Genomic DNA, 17,094 nt, shown 5'->3' with positions numbered 1-17,094 from the left:
GATGATGTGTTCTACGGGGTATTTTGCTCTGAGTTGAACGGTGTGTATTCTCGAGCGCATAAGGGCTGGCGGAGGTTGAGCAGAGGTTGTTTGCGGTTCGGATGGGGGTCCTTGGGGGCGGCCATATGCTGACAGAGGTATAGCATGAGGTTTCGTGGCCACTGGAAAGTCGCAAACTAGACCTCTATCACGGGAGAAGCCGCTGGGGCAGAGTCGAAGTTTGTTTGTAGTATTATGCACCATCAGCTCTTGTGTGCGTCCTGGGGTTTACGACGAAAAAAGATCTATTGCGTGAACGTGAACGTTATTCCGTAGAATCAGATGGGGGACGGAGCGTTGTGGGTTGGAGATCGTTCATGAATTTGAAGCCACCTGAATTTTGTCAAGTCACGGTGCTCCGGAGATCGAATCCGGTTGTGAGTGTTTGTTGTGCCACATCGGTTGCAATAATTAACAACCACCCAGACGCTGTCACCTCTTTAAACTTCACTTGTCCGCTCCCGGACTCTAAGCTACGATGAGCAGTTGTAAGTCTGATACAAGAAGTCTAATTGTCGACTGGTACTGACTAGCTACTTCCAGTCCGGTTTCTGAATCTTGTCCGACCATTCCTTCCACTCCTGCCAGAGGTTTCTTCCCCAGATCGCAAAGTACGTGTTTTCCACGCGTTTTGTAGCTCACAACATGGAAAATTCATTAGATTCCTTTCGCTTTTACTAGGTTCCTTTCAACCAAAAGCTGCTATGGACCGCCGTTACCCTCCTGATTTTCTTGGTCTGCTCTCAAGTACCACTGTATGGCATCATGTCTTCCGATTCGTCTGACCCTCTTTACTGGATGCGCGTCATCCTTGCTTCCAACCGCGGAACCCTCATGGAGCTTGGTATCAGTCCTATCGTCACATCCGGAATGATCATGCAATTATTGGCTGGGGCAAATTTGATCGAGGTTGACTTCACCTTGAAGGAAGACCGGGCACTGTTCGGCGGTGCACAAAAATGTGAGTGTTTCTTCAACCAACCGTTCGGCTGGCACGCTTTTCAAGATTTACTGACGGATAGCCCAGTATTTGCTTTGATAATCTCGCTTGGGCAGGCTACAGTCTACGTCCTGACAGGTCTTTACGGACAACCAAGCGATCTCGGTGCTGGCGTTTGCCTTCTGCTCATCATTCAGCTCATTGCCGCCGCCCTCATTGTCATTCTCCTTGACGAACTTCTCCAGAAAGGTTACGGTCTGGGGTCGGGTATTTCCCTATTCGTCGCGACTAACATCTGCGAATCCATCATCTGGAAGGCCTTTTCACCTACAACTATCAACACCGGCCGTGGTCCTGAGTTCGAAGGTGCCATCGTCGCGCTCTTCCACCTCCTCTTTACGTGGAACGACAAAGGACGTGCGCTCCGCGAGGCATTCTGGCGTGACAGCCTCCCAAATATCATGAACCTCCTCGCGACTGTCCTCGTATTTGCCGCTGTTATCTATATGCAAGGCTTCCGCATTGAGATCCCAGTGAAGAGCAACAGATTCCGTGGTCAGCGTGGCAACTATCCCGTCAAGCTATTCTACACTAGCAACATGCCCATCATGCTCCAGAGCGCACTTTCATCAAACGTGTTCATTGTGTCGCAAATGCTTGCGACGCGCTTCCCCTCTAACATCTTGGTCAAGATTCTTGGCGTCTGGGAGGTCGGTTATCCTTTTTTTGTTAGCTTTAGCAGGTACTGAAAATGTATCACAGCCTCTAGAAGACTCTCCTCAGCTCCGCGCTGTAGCAGGTCTCGCATACTACATGTCGCCTCCCCACACCCTCAAAGAAGTTTTCCTCGACCCCATCCACACGTTCCTTTATATCACTTTCATCGTTTCGGCATGTGCACTCTTTTCCAAGACCTGGATCGAGGTGTCAGGCAGTGGTCCGCGTGAAATTGCGAAACAGCTCAAGGAGCAACAGATGGTCATGCTTGGTCACCGTGAGGGTTCCATGTACAAGGAACTAAAACGCGTCATCCCCACCGCTGCTGCGCTCGGAGGCGCCATTCTGGGTTTGCTTTCTGTCGCAGCTGATCTCATGGGCGCTATCGGAAGTGGGACGGGTATTCTGATGGCTGTTACGATCATCTACAGCTGTGAGTGCCTCTTTGTTCCCCGAGAACATTCGCACTGATGTATGGTTGTCTTGTAGACTGGGAGATCGGTATCAAGGAGTCTGGAGGACCTGAGATGGCAGCGCTGAGTGATTTCATGTAAAAACGTTTGATAGCGTAGCTGTGGTTGAGTCCTTGCTTGATTATATGGGGGACATGCACGCCCGGCAAGGGACGGGTGCTAGGCAGAAAGTAACTTATACCCAACGTAACGACGCTGGACTACTCTAGCCGCTTGCATGTCGCTTTTTGCTTTTGTTGTAAGCGAATGGAGTACCTATATGGATGCCTGGCCAGGGCTTAACTGAACTTGTGAAGCATGCGGCCCCGCAACATTGGCGTCTCAAAGTCCGATGTTACTCAATAACAGTACAGCAAACAAAATTATACACGACACTGCGTCAGTACTTCTTCCACATAGTCCGCCATGAGCCTATGAGTCTGTTTGGAGGGATGCCTAAGAAAAAGGTTACTCCATCGAATATCGTCCGGGATGGCATTTACACTGGACTTACCCGTCAAACCAATAGAAATAATGTTCCGGGTCATCGCACGTATTACCATCGATAAAACAAGAACCCGGGTTTGTATACCCAAAAGCCTCATAGCCTGGATCAGATCCAAGCACACCATCCCAAATCGTCGCAAAATTGGCCAAAGCAACATTCAGAGGGGGATCCTGCGAGCGGAACACAGCAAGCCCATCAAAAATTGATTGAAGCCATGCTTCGCCCCATGCGTTATGACGCCCGCGGCCGTATGCGTCAGTGATGAGGAAGTTGCGGGCATTAGTGGGCGGAGAAGAAAGAAGAGCGATCTGGCCTAGGATATTTTGTGCTGCTTGTGGTAGGTGGTTTCCGTCCACTGGAAGATCACATCAGTCATCATTGATTTGGTTTCATGATTTCAGGCTAGTACCAAAGGAGTCTCCCCAATCGCTGTATACAAAGAGTTAGATCAGGGACTGCATGCGTACTGTAATGCGTAATGCTCACTTAATTCCAAAGAAGATTGTATACAGGGTAGTTTCCGGATCCAATTTATTAGATTGGTTTATGAATATTGTCGCTGGAGATGCGATCATTCAAATAATCTCTGTCGTAAGTGAGGAAAGAGCGCACTCTGCATGATGAAGTCCCGGGGATATGGGTTGCTAGGCCACAAGCTGATGTTTGTAACAGCGCTCGACCACTGCAAGACATCAAGATACGAACTGATGGTGAGGGGGAACATACGGCATAATCCATGACCTTGGCACCAATGTCACTGGCAATGCCCTCGACCCAAACCGGTCCGTTGGTCGAACGACCGCCTGCTAGAGGATATGATGGGATCATCACAGCAGGCTCGAGAGGGCCACCATCATGCCTTCCACCATCAGTGAATGAGTCCTGCGTGAATTCATGAGTGAGCTGATACCTCACTGAGGGGAAAATAACTACGAACGCCGAATGAAACGATGGTCTTAAATTGAGGAAGATTTAGACCAGCGTTGAAGTCCGAAACTGTGCCAGACAGGGGACCGCATTGGGGGCTAACGGCAAGATGGATACCATCATTGGGACCTTGTCGTTCCAAGATAGAGCCCTTTAGCCTCCGCAAACACAGCCGACAAGACAAGAAAGGGAGACTTGAAGTTCATGGAATGCTAAGTAAGTCAGACTATGAAGGTCTATGACTGCCTCTGGAGAGCATTCCATCATAATTCATAGGAGAGATGCTCGTAATGAGATAACGGACACCGAATTGAGACTGGGGAAAGCAAAGGAATGAGAGCCAAGGAGACTCACCAGGAATCGAAGGTACCAAAAAGGTCAAAAGGACCCGAAGTAACTTGAAGAGCCCATATATCCCATAAAGTGCAGAGATTGGGAATGGCAGGACACTGTACATTATCTGTTATGCTAAGCGCTCGGAAGCAGCAATTCGTAAGATGGTGGGAGTGTGTCGATGAAGAGACGCCGGTTGGTGACAGCGAACATTAATCCTTGGACATTGATCGGATGTAATCAGGTGCGTTATCTATAGCGCTGCCAACTTCTGTTTTTCTCAGAGTTGAGCACGACCGACGGTGTCTCATGACAATGTAAGTTACTTCACTGTTCAGTGAGAACTTAGAAGCCGGAAGTTCTCCTGCCAAAGCGGAAGCTACCAATAAGAACTCGAAGAGAAAATCGACAAGTGACAGACCTCCAGTTCCTTCAGTGGCCTTGCCAGCACATGTACACGCCTTTACAAGGCACCGAATATCATTATCACCAGGCTTCGCAATTGGTATTAAACCGTGACGTTGGTGAACTGCAGAAACTCGGATCGGCGTAGCTCGCACATTTTTCTCGGACGAATGGAGTCACGTGCAGTGCCAACTTGATTCAGATAGATTCAGATTCCGAGAAGGCGAGGACCCAGCCTGAGGATGATATCATTCGGGAATGATAAATGATCTAGCTGCCCACTGCCCAGCTCGCGCATTTCTATTGAAGCTCCTGGATTTGGGTCTTTGGCAAGTCTTTGGTCTGTTTTAAGCAGAACATTACACGCAAGCCACTCACCATGACGTTGCAGATTATTTCTTCGTGCTTCACGATCATGCTTCTATCAGCTGGAATCGGCTTCGAGCTCACTGATCAGTATCACTTTGGAAACCCAGATCTGCCACTGGTATGCCTGTGCTTCAGTCAGCTGTGAAAAGCCCGGGGAGTTCTCTGAAGATCAGAGGCGAGCGGATCGGGCGAGGGGGCGCTAGTAGATAGAAAACAATTCTAACTTCAGTCTGGTATTGGGACTCTAGGTCCATAGTACTGTACCTAGTAGATAGAAAACAATTCTACTAGTAAATGTTAGGGCGCTATCATAAATCTGAATGTAATCAAGTACTCACACTTCAGTCTGGTATTGGGACTGAAGTGCTCGTGTGGTAAGTACGAAGTCTATAAGCTAAAAACGTTGCTATACTAATATGAGCGTTGCGGGGGATCGGGGTGAGACATTGCACACTAGCTCGACGTCACCTGTCCGATCCTCAATCAGTCGCGCTTGTACTACGTGGCTCCATCCGACGTCTCCGTTTCCACGGGATCCAACACTCCCCCTCGAGCGGGGCCGAGTGACATCATGCTTCTCAACCAGCCGTAGTTGTAGTATTAGACCTACATATTATGGCAACTACCATTCTTACCATAGACACTTTTGACGGCAATTACCAGCAGCGCAATTTGACCTAATCCATGGCATTTGTCAGGCCCTATTTTGCTGGGTGTTTTGGCTTTCACAGCCGCATTTTTTGAAATTTTGAAACTCAGCTATGTTTTCAGTCACAAATATGTTTTCCACATTTGTCAGATGTTTTGGTATGTTTTATTCCACAATTTTGGCCTCCAAAAGCGGAAATTCACAAAACACATCCTGTTTTGGTCACCTCCTCATGTCAGGCCTCCCCACATTATTCCCACACTCCGCATTTTCGCATTTTTAGCCACCTACTGTGGGAATTACCCCACAACACCCAAAACATCATCCCAATATGGTATACCACATAATTATAATTATTCCCACACCCTCCCCACCTCACTGCAGCTTCACCACTACACCACAATAGGTCCCCCCTTGTATCTAAGTAGTAGTTTGGTATATACATGTATAATATTATATAATAGACCGCTTTTTTTGTCAATTTGTGTGCCTGCTCATCATCCAGGGCCTTTTTCAAACAGGGTAGGGTACAGAACATTTTCGCATTTTTGCCCCTTTGATAGGGGGGTGTTCCAGGACATTCAGAACATATTTATGAGCATATATGAGTATATTCCCATCTTTATTTCACCCCCTGAAGTGTCCTACATCAATAGATATAGCACATATGCAAGAAAACACAGAATATGTTCTCATGTGATTATTTCTAGGTGAAGAGCCTTGTAAAAATGATTCCCAGCATCTATTTAACAATAGGAACAATGTATCAGGAGCCCAGGACCATAGGATAATTCCCTGTTGCATGGTGTGCCCCCCCTCTCCTGGTGGTTTACCCCCTGTGAAAATTTTTCCTGTAGGACCGGACCTCAATTGAGGTAGGGGGTCTATTCTTATGTATATTTGAGGTAAGTCTATCATATAGCTGGCCCAGGACATACATAGGATCCTGCTACAGGAACAAAAACATAGAAAATCGCATTTTTGACACTTTTGATGTTTTTTAGTCCCTTACACTTGCATCAATAATACAACTTGTTCATATATCATTATCATAGTATATATACTTGCTTTTTGTGACAAGGATCAGCTCAAAATAGGCCAGAGGTTTGAGTTAGTGTGAATACTTGCTATTTCTACTGATAAGGATCCCATACTTTCAATACATCGAAATTTAATAATCAGACGCCTGGAGTAGATTTCAAATATACTCAGTATCATAGTCCTAAATGTACAGAACAATCCTACAAGAATTGAGTGCTGAGGAAGTGAAATAGATAAGAAATTGAGTGTGGGAAAGTTCAAAGACCCAAAACATCGAAAATGGTCAGTTGAGCAATAGTAGCATTTTAATGCTAGGTCAACTCAGATATACACCACATCCCTTCCACCACCCTTCAACCTCAGGGCAGTATGTAGTATATGTTCCTTTAGTAGTCTACAATGTATCCTACATATTGTTAATGAAATATTTGACCTGTATCATATATAAATGTAACTTTGTGTGAAAGATGTCAATTGTCACTTTTCACACATATGTGGTTTTACTTGTCATTCAGTCAGTCCTTGATGGATCTTTCTAAATCTTCAAATATATCATCAGGGGCATATATAGGACATATCCAAGGTCTTTGATTACTTATCACAGGCTTGATTACTATGTAGGCTTCTTATCAGTAGAAAAAGCCCCTGTACATCATATATCATATTTCCACCCCATGTAGGGCTGATCCTTGGCACAAAACATATTTGTGAATGTACTACTGATCATAAACGAGCAAGCCTGGTCATTTGCGCAAGTGTAAGGGACTAAAAAACATCAAAAGTGTCAAAAATGCGATTTTCTATGTTTTTGTTCCTGTAGCAGGATCCTATGTGTGTCCTGGGCCAGCTATATGATAGACTTACCTCAAATATACATAAGAATAGACCCCCTACCTCAATTGAGGTCCGGTCCTACAGGAAAAACTTTCACAGGGGGTAAACCACCAGGAGAGGGGGGGCACACCATGCAACAGGGAATTATCCTATGGTCCTGGGCTCCTGATACATTGTTCCTATTGTTAAATAGATGCTGGGAATCATTTTTACAAGGCTCTTCACCTAGAAATAATCACATGAGAACATATTCTGTGTTTTCTTGCATATGTGCTATATCTATTGATGTAGGACACTTCAGGGGGTGAAATAAAGATGGGAATATACTCATATATGCTCATAAATATGTTCTGAATGTCCTGGAACACCCCCCTATCAAAGGGGCAAAAATGCGAAAATGTTCTGTACCCTACTCTGTTTGAAAAAGGCCCTGGATGATGAGCAGGCACACAAATTGACAAAAAAAGTGGTCTATTATATAATATTATACATGTATATACCAAACTACTACTTAGATACAAGGGGGGACCTATTGTGGTGTAGTGGTGAAGCTGCAGTGAGGTGGGGAGGGTGTGGGAATAATTATAATTATGTGGTATACCATATTGGGATGATGTTTTGGGTGTTGTGGGGTAATTCCCACAGTAGGTGGCTAAAAATGCGAAAATGCGGAGTGTGGGAATAATGTGGGGAGGCCTGACATGAGGAGGTGACCAAAACAGGATGTGTTTTGTGAATTTCCGCTTTGGGAGGCCAAAATTGTGGAATAAAACATACCAAAACATCTGACAAATGTGGAAAACATATTTGTGACTGAAAACATAGCTGAGTTTCAAAATTTCAAAAAATGCGGCTGTGAAAGCCAAAACACCCAGCAAAATAGGGCCTGACAAATACCATGGATTAGGTCAAATTGCGCTGTTGGTAATTGCCGTCAAAAGTGTCTATGGCAAAACTGGTAGTTCCCATTTTACTAGGTCTAATACTACAACCAGGGGTGTCTCAACTTCTGGAATCGGGGGCGAGCCAACGGCTTGGTGAAGGTATCCGCGACGTTGTTGTCAGTGGGACAGTAGCGCAATTCGAAGGTCCCGTTCTTGACGTGAGCGCGGACAAAATGAAAACGAATGTCGATATGCTTCGTACGTGCGTGGAATTTGTTGTTAGTGGCTAACGCAATGGCAGCTTGATTATCGCAATAGATGGGGGTGGACGTGTGCGTTTCGCCGTACAGCTCCTCGAGGAGGAGCTGCAAATAAAGCACCTCGCGGGCAGCAGATGTCAAGGCGATATACTCGGACTCTGCAGTCGAGAGCGCGATAATGGGCTGTTTGCGAGAGCATCAGCAATTGTGCAAAGGCCTGTCAAGACCTGGTCACCACCTGACTGGCCTGGCAGCAGCCTGGATAACCTGAACGTCTGGTAGGTTTTTCATTCTCACGCATGACAGATTTGAATCACCAGCAGCAAAAAAAGATGTAGTATACCTCTTACTCATACCATACCAGTGTACCATACATTTTCCGTAATGTCACTTGAAGCTTGTGCTCGTGATTCAATCCCTACAACACCCAAACATTTTGGAGTTAAACGGTAAGCCTAGCAAAATTTTCATTATTATGCTACTATTAGAGCTCACAATCGCATACTACTAGTTCTCGTTCCGGACCCCCCAGCCCAGTCAAACCACATCTTCTCGACTCAGAGGAAGGTACCACCAATCTGGATTTGGATGGACCGGCGCGGCAGATCAAAAAACGGTCAGTCACACAACTGTTTCTCGTGCCAAACTCACACAGCCTTTTCACTAGTAGTCGTCTATTTCGGCGCCTCAAAATACCTGCCGATCCCAATGGGCCTTTGGAATACAGTATGAGCCATCAATTTTCCTCTAACATACCTTTGGCAACATTACACAGCCCCAGAATACCTTGCAATACTTGCCGCACAACGAAAAACACCAGAATCTCCAAGTCCCACTAATTTTCAGGCCAAAACCCTTGCCGTCCCTGCGGACTTTCTCCAAGACCTTGTTGATGCACGTTGGAAGGCTGAGAGAGCGCGATGCGATGCTGAACATGAGTTTCAAACACAACAGGTGAAAAATTTGCCGCGAGCTTAATAAACTATTAGTATGTATGATACCTGACAATCCTATTTGCCTGTGCACTCTGTCGAGCCTGAACACAATCTGAGATGACCTGGTCAAAACACAATTTCATTAGCGTGATGGTCAGCATATTTATTTACATAGTACGAATTGAAGGCATCAAGAGAATGTGCGAAATGAAAGTCTACAGGAAGTGCACCATCACCAAAGACGGGGAGGAGGTGTGCAGCTCGATAAATGGTGTCAATATGCTCGATGGACTGGATGCGAATTCGATGTCTCCCTATAACTGTCACCTCTGGTTTTACCTTCCACATTCCTGTGATGGTATCTGGCCCTCGACCCATACAAGAGAAACGGTCCACTAGAGCGCAAGGGTAGGTAACTCCGTTGTGCACGAAGGAAAAGAACAACTTGACCCTGCCAACAATCATTCCCCTCATTCCGGACTTCGTCTCGTCAGCGACGATAAACACACAATCATGTCGTGAGTACTGTCGTCTCCATGATGGTGTCGAGCGAATGATTTCGCGGTGCATCCCATGAGTACCCAAAACATCACTAGGGGCCGAAAATGTGGCAATCACTGAGTGAAAAACAGATATCTTGGACTGGATGACAGGCAAGTCATCCTCGGCTGCCTCAAGAGCAACCAGGTCATCCGCCATGTGAAGTTGATTGAACAGAAAGTGACGGGTGAGCAGCTCCAAGTTTGGCTCATGGATATGAGTAGCGAGGTCAGGTAAATTCCGTGGGTAGCCTCGTTCTGATGGAGTAGGTATTAGACATATACATATCAATTGTAAGAACATCACTCACGAGAACGACGAGCCAAGACTGTAAAACTATCGACCTTCACAATATCTGTAGGATCCAAGTCATGTCCGTCACCATTGTCTTCATCACCCAGTGATCCAGTCGGAAAGTTCGTCATTGAAGGGGGAGAATAAGCTGCAGGCAGCATACCACGTGCAACCAGCTGTACTCGTGCCGCAGCTAGCTTGTCCAACCTTTGGTTGGTGAGGAGCATCTGTCCAAGAGCCTCGAACCTGTTCGAACGACGCCATGGTCGCTTGACAGCTGTGATATGACGAGATTCGGTGATTGATGAACATAGACCGTTGGGAGCTCCGAATTCCTCGATAAGCCGAAGATAGTGGACTAAGGAATGCTGGCGGGGTAGTGAGAATCCTTTGGGGCGAATACCTGAGTCTCGAAAGATCTCCCGTGTCTCGTGAAATCGTTGCAATGCCAATTTGATGTCTCGCAAAGTCTCTTCACTCAACTCAGAGCGCCGGACCAAGTAACAGAAGTGTAAAAATGCACTCATGCATTGTACAAGCTCCGCAGGAACATAATCAACAATCGCGGGGATGTACACCTGTACAGACAGAGTTAAAGGCCTGCGTAACGTAGTAGTTGATCAAGACTTACTTTCATAAGTGCCTTGGAATCATCCCCCGTCCACTGTTTGAAACGGCGTCCATGAGGGAAGCGACGCAAACCAGGAAACGAAGGTGCTGCTGCAATCCTAACCTCTCCCTCAGAATCAATTTGATTTTAGATGCATAAGACTTACCGGCGATCAATGTCATCGAGTATTTCATTTGCTCGAGCCTCACCATAAGTTTCGGTAAGGTATTCACAAGTCCATGTCACCAAATGGTCTTTGAAACACCCTTTGATAACCTGATGGAGAAGATCTGGTGCGAGCATCTCGTGAATATCCGCACGAGGAAAATCATTCGTGAAGGGCTAGCATAGTTGTTAATCTTTGATAGTATATCTGACTTGAAATCACGTACAACAATGTCATCGTCGATTCCATATTGATCCCATAGTTGGGTGGAAGTAAGGCTCTCGACCAGAATGTTAGTATATTCACAGGTACGACGTTCGGCGGGGCTATGATCGAGATCTTCAGGAAGCGCAGTGCATCTGAGGTAGGACATATAATATTAGGCTGGGGAAACTCCACGAAAGAAGAAAAAAACGGACTTCGCACACCAGTTTTGCACAATACCAGCGAGCATGACTTGCTCTGGATAATCAGCAATGAAAGCACCAAGATCGTAAATGACACGACGGTAGTGACCATCTGGACAACGGCGCACGACAGGAGTTGTCATCCCATGTTGCAATGGCTGCAGAATAGCAGCGAGTGAGGAGTGGAAGAGCTGTCGCTTGAATTTTCAAAATTCGATGTCATTATCATATTTGCGCTCTGCTAATTCACGTTCAGTGTCACACCATCAATGGAGCGAGTTAGACTTACATTTAGGTATAGCAAGGAACCCGATTGGAGTTACCGCGTTCTGGTGGGCATGGCGGATGGAGTTGTGAGGATTCCCGATAGATAGATACAATGGATGGTATTCAATGTGGCCTGTGGCAACTGAGACCATCGTTTTGTCACTCCCGAGGATGATACCGCAATACATTGCACCATCAGACGAATCAAGGTCTTCGGCATGGATTTTGTCCTCAAATCATCCAGCCAAATTAGCCACAGCATATGATGAAAAAAAAATGTTGACACACGGATTTGTGCCAGGGATAGTTGCCAGACATAAAGTTCTTCCATTGGCGCCGACCATCTTCGTCGTATTGGATATACGGAGCATAGTCAAATTGCCCGTCAAAATCAGCACTAGCGAGCATATTTGTGATGACGGCGTCAGGGTCGCGATACCAGACTTGGTATTCATGTTTCTTCCAAACAGGTGCGTCGGGAGGAAGGTCTTCTTGGGGTGAAACAGTGAAGCACTCCCATGGCACATCTCCGGCTCGAATGGTGTCAATGGTTGCATACACGTTGCGGTGTGATTTGAAAGGACTGTCTTCTTCGTACTTTGCTGCCTTGAATGCCCAAAGTTCCATTAAAAAATCGATGTTCGGCGCTGACATTTCAACTTTACGGAACAGAAAGTCGGCTAGTAAAAAATGAGCCTGGTCAGTAAACGGCAACCAATCATCAGGCGCTTGAGCAAATCGAGGTGAAGGGGGGGTTCCTGCCGGTAGGTAATTTCCGTTGGCATCACAAGGGTCACCTGTATTGTAGTGTCAGACTTGCACATCTCAACAGAGATCAACTAACATACCTCGTAAGTGGGGGTGAGTGATAATATTCGGCTGGCGGCGTGGCTGATGCTCTGGAACGAATGGTTCGAAATCGGTAAAACCTCCTTCAAAACCATCCTCCGCAAACTCTGATACAACCAGGTCTTCAAGTTTGGGTGGTGATGCCCGGTCCGACTCGGCATTGACTGGTAATATGGTCCCATGCACAGTGCGAATGTGTTTGGTGCGCCCTCGTTGTCCCTGAAAAGTTCGCGGACAGCCAGGAAATGTGCATGGCAGGCGGTTGAGCATTATCTGTGAGTTTGTGTGAGTTATCAGCGCAGACAAAATAGGGAGAACATAAGTTTGAAGAGGCAGCGCACAGACCAGTTTGAAACAGACCACAACAAAAAAAATCTGGAAAACTCACAAACATATCACCCAGAAAACCGCAATCATGACCCGCCCTGTCCGCAACAACGCTAACAGAAACCCTGCTCAGATTCTGAAGGACGCCGCCCCACCGCGACGCACATCGGCTCAAAAGCAGGCAGATGACGCAAAAGCTGCAGCGAAAAAAGCTGAAATTGAAGAGAAAGCATCAGAGATTCGTCAAGAAGGTGTACGAAAAATCGCCGCCATGGAAGGCTTACTCAGGAGACAGGATCATGCTTATGGCACGAATGTACCAAGAGGATTGCCTGAGAAAAAACAGATCCTGGGTGAGCGCGAACCCTACACAGATAAGCCAAAGGTTAACAAACAGCATCAGAGAAACATGACGAAGACGAAGACACTGACGGCGAGTATGAATTATCCAGCGCGCACTCTGAAAGTGTTAGTTCTGAGTTGCCCAGTGATGATCAAAGTGCCGGTTCAGAGTCAGAAGCTCGCAGGAAGTCTCATAAAGCAAAATCACACAAGACAAAGGGGAATAAGGTCAGTTGTGATTGCAATCAGATTGATGAAGGTGTTTACAAATCACGGATATAGAGAAAAGAGAGGCTGTTAAGGCAGGAAGTGGCGGCTAATAGAAAGACTGTTGCAAGTGCTGGAAGTTTGGCGAGAAAGTGTAAGAATGAGAACGTTAATGGTGAAATAGATGTCAATGCCAGTGAACGGTACGCAAAGCTTGGAAGTCCAGACATATACTGATTTTTTTCACAGGGTACCACAACATAAGCGTGCGAAGGCCACTCAGTTGGCCAGTAATTTAAATCCAGACTGGCAGAAAACAGTTGGACTATTAGTGAAGGGATCAGCGAGCAGGAACTTGAAATCACTTGACACAGACGAAGTTGACACGAGCCTTATTCCACAGGTGGAGCGATCTCAGCCATCTTCGCGAGCATCAAGCCGTGCTGGCAGCCGTTCGACCCCAGACACTAGCAGTGACCTGGTAGTTGGAGAGTTTGATTTGGACGAGCCCGAGGAGACGATTGCCGCTGCACGAGAGCACAAGAGCACTAAGGTCAAAGATGTGAAGACCTCAGCTAGATATCGCACAACTGCAGGAGTATGATTTCCCACCTCTCGACATCACATTGACGAAAAACTCGTCTTACAGATGGGCCTCAAGATCAATAAAAAGGGTGCCGACGACGCTGTGACGGAAGAAGTGAAAGCGGTGAAAATGTTAAAGCCGCAAAAGCCGCTCCGGAAACTCAGGCTCGAAGACCTTCCTTTGCAGGACAAAAGTGATCGTGATGTTTGGAACCGCTTGGTTTGTGCGGTGATAGACTGGCCTCGTACCACCACTAACCCATTGGCAGGTTTGTGCGGTGATAGACTGGGCTGGTACCACTACTGACCCATTTGGCACCAACGAGCATCCTGAGTTGTCACCAAAATTGCAAGAACTCTGGAATGTTTTTTTTGAACATAACACTGTGGACATCAATGAACACCCAGCTATCAAAAAAATAGTGCGTTTGTCTGACTCATGTGATGCTAATTTAACCTACATGACCTTGCACTGGCAGGCTACCGACCGCTTGAATGAATGGCGCAGCATGTTCGGCAAGGATGCTCTCAAAATTCTCAAACGTCACTTCAAACATCCCGAGTTTCGACATGACCTTGAGGCCCGCGTCAAATTCGTTCGCGACCACTTGCCACGCAAAGTCAATAATCAAAAACGTGTTCCGTTTATTTATGCGGACATTGAGGTGCGTTTTCGTTCTCTCCTACAGTCTTTAACTGATACTCAGCTTGTCTTTCTGCTGAAAGGCCTTTAAAGGTGCTTGGTTGTCACCCGAACTGCTGGAACTTGTCGCTGGTCACATCAAACGCTGTGGGAAGGCGTTTGGTGTATTCGGAAAGCCGATTGGTGCTCTAGGGCTGGCTGCTGCTGCTGTACGTCCGAGTCTCACACCCGAGCTACATCTCTCGAACTAACAAATTATACTATTCAGTATCATCGTGCGCTGTCCCTATACACCGATGGCAAGTCTGCCAAGGAGGCAGCGAAGGAAGCGAAACGCCACGGCAACAGCGACAATGCGGGTGGGAAAAACTCGAAAAATATTGACTTTGACACAGCGTGGGGGTCTGTGACTATGCGCTACGCAGAACAAGCCAGCGGTTTGCCTGCGAGCAAGTGGGATTCCATCGAGGAGGCATTGTCGGAGTTGATTGGGACAGATACAAGGTCTGACGATGGAGACTACTACTCTGATGATGACATTATGGATATCCGCGGTGTGGTCCTCCTCTCTGACGGCGAGGATGATGGTCCTCAACCCATAGAAGACTTAGATGGTTGTTAACTGTGGGTGGTATTAGTACTAAATGGTTTCGTGTATCAGTGATGCAACTCGGATGGTCTGCAATGAATCTGTTTTGGGTCTGTGAATGGTCTGAGATTCATCTGGGTCGTGTCTGAAAGCTATCTGAGTCCGATCTGGTTCCCGCGAGCATGCCTGACGCTGACTGATTCATCTGTCGCCAGTATGCTGTCTGCGAGCCTGAATAGTCTGAAATCAGGTCATTCAGGTGGTTCAGACCACTTGACACTTTTCCTGATGAGCTCCATGCGACGGGTCCACCGTTGAGCATAATCACATATCCGGACATCGAATGGTGGTGGGGCTGAGAAGCCCAGTCAGCATCTACGTACACCTCTAATCCTCCATCCGTCCCTCCTAATGTTATCCCATAGTCAGCCGTACCCTTGAGGTAGCGCATCGTTCGCTTCGCCGCCTCCCAATGCGCCCGTCCTGGGTTACACATGAATTGGGACAATGTGGCGACGGCGAACACGATATCAGGCCTCGTGCTAGTTGCAGCGTACATGAGGGACCCGATACCCCGCTGGTAGGGTACGTCCTCCATATCTGCGAGTGCTGTGTGGGTCGCTGGGCACTGCTCTATAGTCAGCATGCTGCCAGCGTCCATGGGAATAAGCACGTTCTTGGCGTCGAGTAGGTGAAAACGTTCGAGTATCGTGCTGGTGTAGGCATGCTGGGAGAGGGTAATGGTACGGTCGGGTCGAGAACGTTCAACTTTGAGGCCTAGTAGCCATCCAAGCTCCCCTAAGTCGGTGATGTCGAAGTACTGACGAAGTTGGTCCTTGAACTCGGTGATGTGACGCCGGTATTTTGACGTGATGGCCATGTCGTCGACCGAAACAGTGACGACCATGTGTTTGTCGGCCTCGCGTATATAGTAGACGGCCTGGTCAATCTGCGAACGCGTGAACCCCAACTCCAGGAAGACACTTGCCAGTTCCTCCGACCACTCGAATCCCGCCTGCTTCAATCCATACAGACACCTCCTCAACTTCAACACTTTCCCCTCGTCTCCATCCTTCAAGTACCCGGGAGGAGGTCGCATGTAGATGTCCTCCTTGATCTCGGCGTGCAGGTACGCGCTCTTGATGTCGACTTGGTGGACTTCCCAGTCCTTCTGAGCGGCCATGGCGAGAACGGTGCGTATGGTGGGCATGTTGGACGTTGGAGCGAAGGTCTCCAAGTAGTCGAGGCCGTGTTTCTGACGCTGGCCGTTTGCCACGAGTCTGGCATGCAGCTTGAGTTTCTCACCATTTGGACCACATTTGGTAGCCAAGACATAATGGCAGGGTATGACGTTAGCATGACGTGGTACGTTTACCACTTCCCAGGCTCCTAACTTCTCCAGCTGACTAATTTCGTAGTCTATGGCCTCTTGCCATTCTACTGCGTCTGGGCCGTTTAACGCCTGCTGGAGAGTCGGTTCGGGCTCTGCTGCTGCTAGAGCCCACTGGGTAAGTGGAGCGTTGTCTTCGTCGTCATCCGTGGTCGCTAACGATGCTGACTCCCCCTGGTGTAGGGACTTATAGTACCCTATTGGGGGCCTGACACGTGTCGCTCTGGGGGCAGCTGGTTCTGGGAGTGGAGTGTCGACCTTTGGTGGGGTAGATGGAGTGGGTGTAGAGACGTGCTGGTCGATAGTCGGTGGCACTGGAGCCTTCTCCCCCTCGAGCGGTACGTCTGCAGCCACGGTTATTGTCGTGGGCACGAAACTAATGTTCCGTTCTACAGAAATACGGCGCTTACCCGGCCAGTACACACGGTATCCCTTACTCTGCTCATCCACGCCTATGAAGATCGCTTCCTCCGCCCTCGCCTCCAGTTTCCCTGTGTCCTGCAGGTGGACATACACCTTGGCGCCAAACTCGTGGGCCTGGGCCAGATTTGGACGACGACCATGGACTAGGTCGTATGGGGTATG

The 17,094-nt window shown here is 47.6% G+C and overlaps 4 protein-coding genes across 4 annotated transcripts; 2 read left to right on the top strand and 2 right to left on the bottom strand.

The window, feature by feature from the left end:
* The first annotated feature begins 328 nt into the window (after positions 1 to 328).
* On the top strand, positions 329 to 2,456 carry DEU56DRAFT_790644 (SecY subunit domain-containing protein). Its single transcript, XM_041352613.1, has 7 exons — positions 329 to 416; positions 466 to 527; positions 583 to 650; positions 721 to 1,000; positions 1,067 to 1,689; positions 1,742 to 2,129; positions 2,186 to 2,456. The coding sequence occupies exons 2-7, from the start codon at positions 518 to 520 to the stop codon at positions 2,248 to 2,250; spliced, it is 1,434 nt and encodes a 477-aa protein (XP_041210904.1). The 5' UTR covers positions 329 to 416; positions 466 to 517; the 3' UTR covers positions 2,251 to 2,456.
* Positions 2,457 to 2,482: 26 nt separating this feature from the next.
* DEU56DRAFT_790636 (uncharacterized protein) lies at positions 2,483 to 4,446 on the bottom strand. The gene is made up of 10 exons (XM_041352612.1): positions 4,338 to 4,446; positions 4,243 to 4,280; positions 3,938 to 4,187; positions 3,594 to 3,712; positions 3,383 to 3,538; positions 3,269 to 3,338; positions 3,143 to 3,215; positions 3,066 to 3,085; positions 2,663 to 3,011; positions 2,483 to 2,604 (listed from the first exon to the last, which is right to left on the bottom strand). Exons 3-10 carry the CDS (start codon positions 4,038 to 4,040, stop codon positions 2,532 to 2,534), a joined length of 963 nt encoding a protein of 320 aa, XP_041210903.1. The 5' UTR covers positions 4,041 to 4,187; positions 4,243 to 4,280; positions 4,338 to 4,446; the 3' UTR covers positions 2,483 to 2,531.
* Positions 4,447 to 9,419: 4,973 nt separating this feature from the next.
* DEU56DRAFT_870373 (uncharacterized protein) lies at positions 9,420 to 12,696 on the bottom strand (the record flags this gene model as incomplete). Its single annotated transcript, XM_041355627.1, has 9 exons — positions 9,420 to 10,090; positions 10,171 to 10,705; positions 10,759 to 10,855; positions 10,904 to 11,079; positions 11,130 to 11,262; positions 11,323 to 11,507; positions 11,634 to 11,807; positions 11,866 to 12,374; positions 12,426 to 12,696. The coding sequence occupies 9 exons, from the start codon at positions 12,694 to 12,696 to the stop codon at positions 9,420 to 9,422; spliced, it is 2,751 nt and encodes a 916-aa protein (XP_041210902.1).
* A 145-nt stretch (positions 12,697 to 12,841) lies between these two features.
* DEU56DRAFT_935813 (uncharacterized protein) lies at positions 12,842 to 15,152 on the top strand (the record flags this gene model as incomplete). Its single annotated transcript, XM_041358802.1, has 9 exons — positions 12,842 to 13,106; positions 13,151 to 13,323; positions 13,378 to 13,505; positions 13,552 to 13,900; positions 13,952 to 14,107; positions 14,157 to 14,309; positions 14,367 to 14,552; positions 14,614 to 14,739; positions 14,799 to 15,152. 9 exons carry the CDS (start codon positions 12,842 to 12,844, stop codon positions 15,150 to 15,152), a joined length of 1,890 nt encoding a protein of 629 aa, XP_041210901.1.
* Between the last annotated feature and the right edge of the window lie 1,942 nt (positions 15,153 to 17,094).

This window comes from Suillus clintonianus (genome assembly GCF_016758775.1).
Source record: "Suillus clintonianus strain FC179 chromosome Unknown DEU56scaffold_19, whole genome shotgun sequence".
Classification (NCBI taxonomy): Eukaryota; Fungi; Basidiomycota; class Agaricomycetes; order Boletales; family Suillaceae; genus Suillus; species Suillus clintonianus.
The sequence above is the reverse complement of the archived record's forward strand: the minus strand, read 5'-3'. Positions and strand labels throughout refer to the sequence as shown.

Coding starts and splice junctions, on each gene's coding strand:
- DEU56DRAFT_790636 (XM_041352612.1), bottom strand. CDS start 4,040: ATGTACAGTGTCCTGCCATTCCCAATCTCTGCACTTTATGGGATATAT. Junction 3,086..3,142: donor ACAATCTTCTTTGGAATTAA/GTGAGCATTACG, acceptor CTTTGTATACAG/CGATTGGGGAGACTCCTTTG. Junction 3,012..3,065: donor CGATTGGGGAGACTCCTTTG/GTACTAGCCTGA, acceptor GTGATCTTCCAG/TGGACGGAAACCACCTACCA.
- DEU56DRAFT_790644 (XM_041352613.1), top strand. Junction 651..720: donor TTTCTTCCCCAGATCGCAAA/GTACGTGTTTTC, acceptor CGCTTTTACTAG/GTTCCTTTCAACCAAAAGCT. Junction 2,130..2,185: donor TGTTACGATCATCTACAGCT/GTGAGTGCCTCT, acceptor GTTGTCTTGTAG/ACTGGGAGATCGGTATCAAG.